This window comes from Penaeus vannamei, chromosome 18 (assembly GCF_042767895.1).
Source record: "Penaeus vannamei isolate JL-2024 chromosome 18, ASM4276789v1, whole genome shotgun sequence".
NCBI classification, from domain to species: domain Eukaryota; kingdom Metazoa; phylum Arthropoda; class Malacostraca; order Decapoda; family Penaeidae; genus Penaeus; species Penaeus vannamei.
The window spans coordinates 9,112,599-9,122,598 of NC_091566.1; the positions used below are offsets into that span (position 1 = coordinate 9,112,599).

The 10,000-nt window shown below is 46.1% G+C and overlaps 1 protein-coding gene across 1 annotated transcript; it reads left to right on the plus strand.

Moving 5' to 3' along the window:
* The first annotated feature begins 7,537 nt into the window (after nucleotides 1–7,537).
* Nucleotides 7,538–8,667, plus strand: LOC138864767 (uncharacterized). Its single transcript, XM_070133347.1, has 2 exons — nucleotides 7,538–7,808; nucleotides 7,874–8,667. The coding sequence occupies exons 1-2, from the start codon at nucleotides 7,538–7,540 to the stop codon at nucleotides 8,665–8,667; spliced, it is 1,065 nt and encodes a 354-aa protein (XP_069989448.1).
* Nucleotides 8,668–10,000: the final 1,333 nt, after the last annotated feature.

Below are 10,000 nucleotides of genomic sequence, written 5' to 3' on the forward strand. Positions count from 1 at the left end.
GTGATGATCCATCTATTTCATCAATTTGTTTTTAACGCACTGAACTAATTTAATCCGTACAAATGTATGCGAAATGAGGCTATTAACATCAATTCTATATTTCCGTATATATACTTTACACCTAAATAACAACTACATGGCTTTGGTCCACAATGGCATAAGAATCATACGGCATATTTCATAATTGTTATGGAAACTGACTACTCATTTACATCCAAAAAGATTCCTTTATAAGTCTACTTCTAGAGACCCTTAGACCCACATTAGATAAGCGTTAGTGATTTGAGAAAATTAGTCTGGATTGAAATTTCCCAAAGGACACACAAACCGTACTACCGTGCATTTTTTTTTTTTTTTTTTTTTATCTATTGATTACAAGGTATATGTATTGACCACTGTATTTTCGTTTTCTTTTCTTTTTCTTTTCTTGTAAACATTGTTACCCACAATGACTGCTCAGCTAATTAGGTAATTAGTAGGCCCGAATGACCAATTTTCTTATTTCTTGAATTTTCGGGAAAAGTACTTTCTTTTTTTTCTCTCTCTCTAATGCTATTAATACCGATGCTGTATTATTGTTGACATTATGATTATTTTCTTTAAAAACAAAAGGAATTCTCCGTAGAACAAGGAAAGGGTAAACAAGTGAAATCACAGTCATGGATTGTATATCATGCCATACCGGCAGAATAGTTTAAAATATGCTGTTTACTAGATACCCACGAAAATATGATATTGATGTTATGGTACATTTTATTTTATAAGTCTGTCTTTTATTATTCATTTTTATTTTGAACGTTAGTTTTAGCACACTAGGATAAAGACGTCTGCATATACCAGATGACTAGTGGACCATTTCTATAGGGAAATGAATATAGTCTCGTTATATTATATACAGTGATACAGCATTTTACTGCTGTTATAATGTCTTTGATTCTCAATAAGACAACATAATAATTTACATACGCTTAGAAAAGTAGCAAAGCGGATTATACTGTGCATACCCTCTATATACCAACCATAAAAATGCATTAGCTATCCATACTTAGAAACACTGCGTTCTCTGTAATTTATACATAGAAAACTGTAGTTCACTACAGGTCATACTATTAAAAACTTAGGGAAATGCCGTGGTCTAACGGCAGTTATCTTGTTCCCGGTGTTCATATATGTTTTGAATCATTATTAGAATAACAAGACTGAATATGTAATTCGACTTTGCTTGCGGCAGCGCCATCATAGGCATTCAAACGCCGCGAAAAAGCGCTACTTTTGACAAAGATCGCGAACCTAAACACGAAATTAGATATTTGTTGACATTTTCAGCTCGCTAGTGACGACGAGAGATAAAAGTGCCCATAGAGCTTGTCAGTGTGAATCGTCCGGTCGTGCATTCAATACAAAACACATTTTACTGTATACAATTCACTGCAGTATGAATGAATGGTAATATATTATACCAATAATCTTATAAAACCGTATATGTTGCCGTTTTGTTGACTACACACGACAATCATATTCATTCACGCTCGGTCACTCGGTTTCCCCCAACATATGCCCGTTATCATCATGGGTGGTGAGTCTAGGAGAAGGGGATTGGGCCCCAATGTAGGGGACCTTAGCCCTCGACTCACACTAAATTTGCATATTTTCTTCCCCCCTTCCCTTTTCCTTCTTTTCTTCAGTCCTTTCCTAAGATATGAGAGCCATGATAGAATGATGAAAGAATGACTCTCTGTCAGTCAAGAACGGCCTCCGGGAGCCATGGGTACAGTATTCCCTTGGAAAATCACCCAGCCTAGGCTTACCATGGCCAATAATGAAGATTTTGTACACTTGTTAGAGGCATTAAGACTTATCCCTTCATCAGTTAGCCTATCTAAATTTGACTTCTATGATTTCCCGACCCCCGCCTCTTCTCTGATCATGGCTCCGACCACTGCTACTACTTCCCCTTACGCGATGCCTGCTGTCAACTCTATTGATTCCTAATTATATACCCAAGGCATTCTCAGCATTCAGAATACACATCTGCGTCTCTCCCAACTCATCACTTCATCTCCTTCTCCTGCGCAGTAGTCTTCATTATTCTCCCTTATTACTACTCTTCGTCCTTATTGTTCTGCCCAAAGCAATACCTCACTTCACACCATCCCTTCTTCCTCCTGTTCTCGTTCTTCTTCGAACTACCACCTCTGCAAAAGTTTTGAGTACTCTTTTCAGCCCAGCTAAGTGGGATCGATTCATTGTGAATCCTTGACAATATCTCTCTTCCAACAGCGTCTTCCAACATTGTCTTTCGCCCCCCCCCTCCAATCTTCTCAAGATTACTCAGCATCTCCCTCAGTATCTCTTCCCTCTACCCCGAACCATCCTGCCTCTATTCACTCTCTTCCTCTGTCAAATTTCTTTTCCAGTCTAAATCCAGATAATCCAGTCTCTACCACTTCCCCGATGCCTACTCCTCTTCCTTCTCAATTTACTTGTCTCACCAGGCATTCTAAACGTTTCAACCCCTTACCCCACCTTCTCCTACACCTAACCATTTCTCTGCTCCTTTCTGTCCCCTCTTCTCCTCATATGAAAACCTTCGTTTCTCAGACTTTCCCACCCAACTCCTCTCCAGAAACTCGAAGATATCTAAAATTTCCTAAACATAACCTCAGAAAACGTCCCGCTTTCTCATCCACGCCCCAATATCTCCGTTCCTATTCCGGTTACATTCAAAGTACTTGTTGATATCCATCCTTCTTAAGGTCCTCTCACTCTCTCCCAACTCACCCTATCCTCTCTTATGTGTACCATTCTTCACCTTTCCCTATTACGGGACTCTTATGTCACAACAGTGTCCTTCGGATCCTTCTACTCCTGACTTTCTTGCTGGCACTTCACCACGTTCCCAACCTTTTTCATTCCGTGGCGTCCGACCAAAATATAACAATCTCTATGGCTCCATTCAGTGACTGTCATCTTTTCAGATTCACTTATTACTGTTATGGATAGTGCATTGGTGTCAATAGCTATAGGACAAGAACACTTTATAGAAAGATTTCAATTTATTTATATGTGAGAGATAATTATACGTAGGTACAGCCAACAACAAAAGCGGTGACGCCTCGCCAGTCCTGGCTCGGTGAGATCATGCCCTTCTTGCCCTGGAAGGAGGCCCACCTACAAACAACTAAAGCATAGTTAGGCTAGTTCGAATGTGAAGAGGTGGGGAAGTACGGAAATCAGGCGAAGTGCAATAATGACTGAAGTATACATGGAGAGAGAGAGAAATAGGGATTGCTTTAATTCCTGTTTACTTGTTAATTTGATGGATATATTGGAAACCTGCCTTAAGAAATAAATTATCGTATATTATTTCGAAAATTATTATCAAGAAATTTTATCACATCGTTTCATTTCAATTCCTTATCATATTTTCTATATATAAAAAAGCTGAACACTGTTGGAACTTATTCATATTTAATAATCGTCAGACGGAAATATCCTTTATTCATATATGAAGGATGTATATTAACATATGGCTCTGCATTATCCTAAGCAGCTACTCTCTCACTTCGTCTTATATCAACTGGATCCGTTATTTAGATAATAGTAAACTTTTGATATGTTATTTGGAAAAGAACATGGCATTAGTTCATACGCCATTATATTTCCAAATGTTTACAATTATTTCATTACCAAAAATAACGAAATAAATATGTGAAAGACGGATGGGTTTGGAGGGGAAACACCGACAAGGTGCTGGACACTAGCCGCTGAAACGACAAATAACGGCTAAGGGAATATCCCCTTAGCCTTGGGTAAAGTGAAGCTTGACTTCGGCCCTTCGATGGGTGAGTGAGCAAGCGTGAACCTGTTGCTCGCCGGGAAGTGCCCAATCTGTCCAGTTCTAGAGACTGTCAATTAATAATTTGACACTAAAAGATATGTTAATAGTATGTTTCGCAACACCTGCATCCTATATACCCCACCATCATTATATTAATGCACCGCTGTACACGTTCACTGCTTTTCATTTTTCCATCATTCATTTTCACCAACAGTTTCGGAAATAATATAATAAATTAGGTTGACTGACGATGCACTTTGAATCAATTTGTATCTCAAACTTTATGTTGATATCATAGACATTAATACTTTCTATAAGTATATGACTGCGAGGGGCGGAGCCAAGTGGCCCATCACACTCAAGCTGACCCCAACCAAACCGTGCTTCGCGATTCATGAACGCGACTGGAGGTCGTGGTTCGTAGGAGGCACCCAAACGAAATAAAAGGAAAACAAGGTAATCGATACCTATACCTTTACACCCCATTACCCTCGAGGTTTTTTATGCCAAAGCCATTTATTAATGTTTGGTAGCCCAAGAGCCGCTCTTTGACACGATACATTATTCACACCCACAAATATTACTCACAGTATGTATGTGTGTGTGTGAGTGTGTAAGAGAGAGAGAGAGGGGGGGGGGCGGAGAGTGAGTGAGAGAGGGGGTGCTGACACTAGCCTCGATAAGATGGGACTGAAACATAGCCGAACACTCACTCCTCGCTTTGCGTAGCGAATCTAAATCACCCCTGCCCCCCCCCCCCTTACCTATGTCCAGGTTGTTTGAACGTGGGCCATCTTTCAGGGCAAGATCTCTCCAAGCCCAGAACAAGTTAAAACGAGACAACACAAAGACAGCCTAATTTCATCTCTTCTCTTCTCTCTCTCTCTCTCCTGTATTGCAACCGTATTTTTAGGCATATCACACCCCGTCTACTTGTGACTATTGATATGGATAATGAACTGAAAATCATCATTGCCAACTATTAATAACCAAATACACATTAATTAAGAACATAAATATATAACAGATAAAGCGAGAAGTGAGATAAGATCAGATTACAATTTAAAAGACCAGAGATTATAGTCTCGAAGGACGCATTTACTATAATTTCTAAAAGGGTTATGCATACACTGACATCATTTCATGGCTGATGTTCGCTGCGTCATCTACATCTTTCGCCATTAACTGTTGCCAGTTAATGTTCTTGGGTGTGCGTTTGTTGTGTGTGAGTGAGGGACAGAGAGGGAGAGAAAGAGAGAGAAAGAGAGACAGAGAGGGAGAGAAATAGTATTTGACTCTTAGTGGCTGGGTGAGAGGACACGATTCTACCACGTGCAATTCCGTTTCCCCGCGACTTCGATTTTCGGGATTTTTTTTTCACAAATATAGTGATAACATAGAAGGACTGATCAAATTGTGCCAAGAGGCAGAGGAGGAGGGGGAGGGGGAGAGGCAAATCAAAGAAATACACACGCACACACATACACACACGAATAAACATGCTCGCACTCACAAACGGACACACACACGAGGGCACATACGGACACACACACACACATACACACAGACACACGCACACGCACATACACACACACACGCACACAACATACACACAAACACGCACATACGCACACGCACATGCACACACACATGCATACACGCCTCGCACATGCAATCCATTCATATAATTCCTTACCTTGCTGCACTTGGGATCCCGGGCGCCTTGTTAGGAGCAATGGCGAATAAAAAAATATCAATCGCCCTAATGTGCGCGGCATTTATTAGTCCTTTTTTCATACAATACAGACGTCTTATACGGCAAGAAGAAGCCGCCGTGGCTAAACAGGTCGCGGAAATAAGAGACCTGTCCGGCCGCATCCCCCGCTTGATCCCCGCCGCCGGTCCCTCCTTCGAGTGCCCGCTGAGGGAGAAGCAGCCGTGGCCCATCCCGCGGCTCGTCGACCTTCGGCGACAGCGCGAGTGCAATGCGGAGGCACTGCAGAACCTCCGGGCACTCGCTGAGAGCATCAAGGAGCAAAAGACGCCGATGGCACTGACACCGGTCGTCGCAGTCGCCGCCTCATTCATCGTCGCCGGGCTCGTCGTCCTCGGCATCCGACGATGCGCCTCGGCCACAGCCAGCCCCGCATCACAGCCAGCAATAGAAGGGTCATTTGACCTTCCTTCTTCCCCGTCACAGCCAGCAATAGAAGGGTCATTTGACCTTCCTTCTTCCCCATCACAGCCAGCAATAGAAGGGTCATTTGACCTTCCTTCTTCCCCATCACAGCCAGCAATAGAAGGGTCATTTGACCTTCCTTCTTCCCCATCACAGCCGGCAATAGAAGGGTCATTTGACCTTCCTTCTTCCCCGTCACAGCCAGCAATAGAAGGGTCATTTGACCTTCCTTCTTCTCCGTCACAGCCAGCAATAGAAGGGTCATTTGACCTTCCTTCTTCCCCGTCACAGCCAGCAGTAGAAGGGTCATTTGACCTTCCTTCTTCCCCATCACAGCCAGCAAAAGAAGGGTCATTTGACCTTCCTTCTTCCCCATCACAGCCAGCAGTAGAAGGGTCATTTGACCTTCCTTCTTCCCCATCACAGCCAACAATAGAAGGGTCATTTGACCTTCCTTCTTCCCCATCACAGCCAGCAATAGAAGGGTCATTTGACCTTCCTTCTTCCCCATCACAGCCAGCAATAGAAGGGTCATTTGACCTTCCTTCTTCCCCATCACAGCCAGCAATAGAAGGGTCATTTGACCTTCCTTCTTCCCCATCACAGCCGGCAATAGAAGGGTCATTTGACCTTCCTTCTTCCCCGTCACATCACAGCCAGCAGTAGAAGGGTCATTTGACCTTCCTTCTTCCCCATCACAGCCAACAATAGAAGGGTCATTTGACCTTCCTTCTTCCCCGTCACAGCCAGCAATAGAAGGGTCATTTGACCTTCCTTCTTCCCCATCACAGCCAGCAAAAGAAGGGTCATTTGACCTTCCTTCTTCCCCATCACAGCCAACAATAGAAGGGTCATTTGACCTTCCTTTTTCCCCGTCACAGCCAGCAAAAGAAGGGTCATTTGACCTTCCTTCTTCCCCATCACAGCCAGCAAAAGAAGGGTCATTTGACCTTCCTTCTTCCCCATCACAGCCAACAATAGAAGGGTCATTTGACCTTCCTTTTTCCCCGTCACAGCCAGCAATAGAAGGGTCATTTGACCTTCCTTCCCCATCAGAATTGGAAAAGGTGACAGAACAAATGCATAAGTGAAAGAAGAAGAAATAAAAGCAACAAATCCTCCTTAGTCATCTAAGGAGGAGGGTCCCAAGATAAATGGAAATGACAGACTCCCACCAACTACAGTGCAACAAGAGGCGCCCGTGACCGCCTCTCTGAACCTAAACACTACTTATGACGCAAACTTTGCCGCCGAGATTGCCGAGCTTTTCGGATTCACTATCGGAGAACCCATGTCTTACCGACCGAAGCCGGTTGTGAAAAAACCATCCGGCCAGACCCTCCCCAAGCAGGCTAACGCTGGCGTTAGCCTGCCCATGTATGTAGTTTAGGAGGACCGCCGGCGATTCCTCCAGCAGGCTGGCAAGGCCGCGGAGAATTTCGGCGTGATGCTCGTCAGGCCCCACGCCAGCAACCTCGTGGCGCCCTTCCTCGTCAAGGGCAAGCAAGAGGCCGCACATGGACGCCTGCATTTGCGGCAACAGGCCCCTGCGCATGCCTTTGCAAATACCTGTGGACCTGCAGCCACTCCTGAAGACCAAGCAGGCCCCCGGGATTTGGCTGAAGATGCCGTTGAGGGACGATGATCCTTCGGAATCCTGTGCCTTAATCGGCAAGGAAAAGGACCGTGCGCTTATGCTCAAAAAGCTCGCGGACATCGAAGGACAGATCCGCAGCTCTGAAAGCGCTTCCCCTGACATCGCGCCAGCGCACTACGGCAAGGCCATCGGCAAGGGCGGCGCCCGCATCAGTTACATTAGGGAAAAGTACGGCGTCCGGGTTAACGTTCCCAAGGACAGGGAATTGCCTATCGTCGTATCTGGCCTGTCCGCCAATGTGCGCGGGGCCATCAAGGAGTTGAGGAGCTCGTCCAGCAGGACGTGCTCCAACAACGCGTGGTCCTCCCGGTGGAGATCCTTCCCGAAGACATCGGCATCGCCATAGGAAAACGCGGATGCCACGCCTCCAAGGTCCAGGAGTTCGAGGTTAATATCCGCACCCACTCCCGCGAGCACCCTGAATGGCCCCTGGTGGTCGAGGGGCCTTTGGGCGCAGCCGAAAAAGCCCTGGCCTCCATACAACTCCAGGTAGCAGAGAGGCGCCGCCGTGAAGAAGAATTCGTCGAGGAGCGGCGTCGCCGAGAGGAGCTGAAGGGGACGATTCTGGTCTGCGTCGAGCCCGGGCGGATCTGCAAGGCCATCGGCAAGGGCGCATTCCGAGTCCGCCACGTCGCCCAGAGGCACGGGGTGACGATCCAGCTCCCTGAGCGGAACAAGCCCGGTGTCCAGATCCTGGTGACGGGCCTCAAGGAAAACGCCCGGGCCGCCGTCGCCGAGCTCGAGCTCATGGCGAACCTCAAGTTCCGCCCCGAGCACGTCCTCGTGCCGCTCCACATCAGGCGCGAGGTGCACATCCTGGTGCTCGGCCCCGAAGGCAGCATGGCCGCATGGATTGAGCGCAACTATGGCGTTCAATTCTTGTGGCCGAGGGCTGAAAACATGCCCTTGCTACTGGTAGGGCTCACTGAGGACGTGAGCAGGGCGGAGGCCGCCATAATGAAGAGGCTGTCCGGCCGACGCGCCCACTGAGCAGCTTCTCTTCCCTCCTTCCTTACCTAATTCCATCGCCTCTCCTGACGCTCAAAGTCCTCGGTGACAGAAGGACTTTCATTCATCTTAGATGATCTAGAAGAATAGGACGATTATTCGTGTCTAACGAACGTCTGTTGTCACTCGTACAAACAACAGAATTGATTATATAATGATAATGAAAAAATCATCAATGATAATCATAATAATGATAATATTATGCTTATGACATAATCACAGTGATGATGATAATGATGATCATTATGATAAGCACTGATAGTAAAAATGGTAAGGATGGGCCTGGGCGTGCGGCGACGAGGAGCCGGGCGGCAGGTCCCTGGGGGCTGCGGTGGCGACGCCTCCTGGGTGATAATGATAATGATGACTCAAGCTGACCCCAACCAAACCGTGCTTCGCGATTCATGAACGCGACTGGAGGTCGTGGTTCGTAGGAGGCACCCAAACGAAATAAAAGGAAAACAAGGTAATCGATACTTATACCTTTACACCCCATTACCCTCGAAGTTTTGCGGCCAAAGCCATTTATTAATGTTTAGTAGCCCAAGAGGCGCTCTTTGACACGATACATTATTCACACCCACAAATATTTCTCACAGTGTGTATGTGTGTGTGTGAGTGTGTAAGAGAGAGAGAGGGGGGACGGAGAGTGAGTGAGTGTGGGGGGGGGTGCTGACACTAGCCTCGATAAGATGGGACTGAAACATAGCCGAACACTCACTCCTCGCTTTGCGTAGCGAATCTAAATCACCTCCCCCCCTTTCCTAACTATGTCCAGGTTGTTTGAACGTAGGCCACCTTTCAAGGCAAGAGGGGCGAGATCTCTTCAAGCCCAGGTCTGACAAGGCGCCATCGCTTTTGTTGTTGGCAGGCTGATACGGTTCAGTTTAATTCGATGTCATAATTTTCAAATTGCTCCCTGGCACCCCGTATTCCTCCTTGTGGTCTTGACCCCCAGGTTGGGAACCCTTGATCTAAAGGGTCCTAAAAGTCTCTGAATATGAGCGCTAATCTCATTCCCCAGATGTTTCTCCTCCTACTTCTCCAGCACCCATTTCTACCCTTATTACCCGTAAATTGTTTCACAGTGGCCCTCATGCAGTTTTCCTCAGTGTTACTCTCTTCCCCAGACACGTAGATACTCTCCATTTGATCTAATCGCCCTCCGCCCTTAACCATTCCCCTTTTGCTAATCCCCGCCGTGCGCCATTTGCTCTCTCCCCTCTTCACCCTTTCTCCCCTCTTCACCATACTACCCAATAGCGCTCTACAATCTTTGGCATCTAACACAATTTACCCTTTTCGTCACATTACT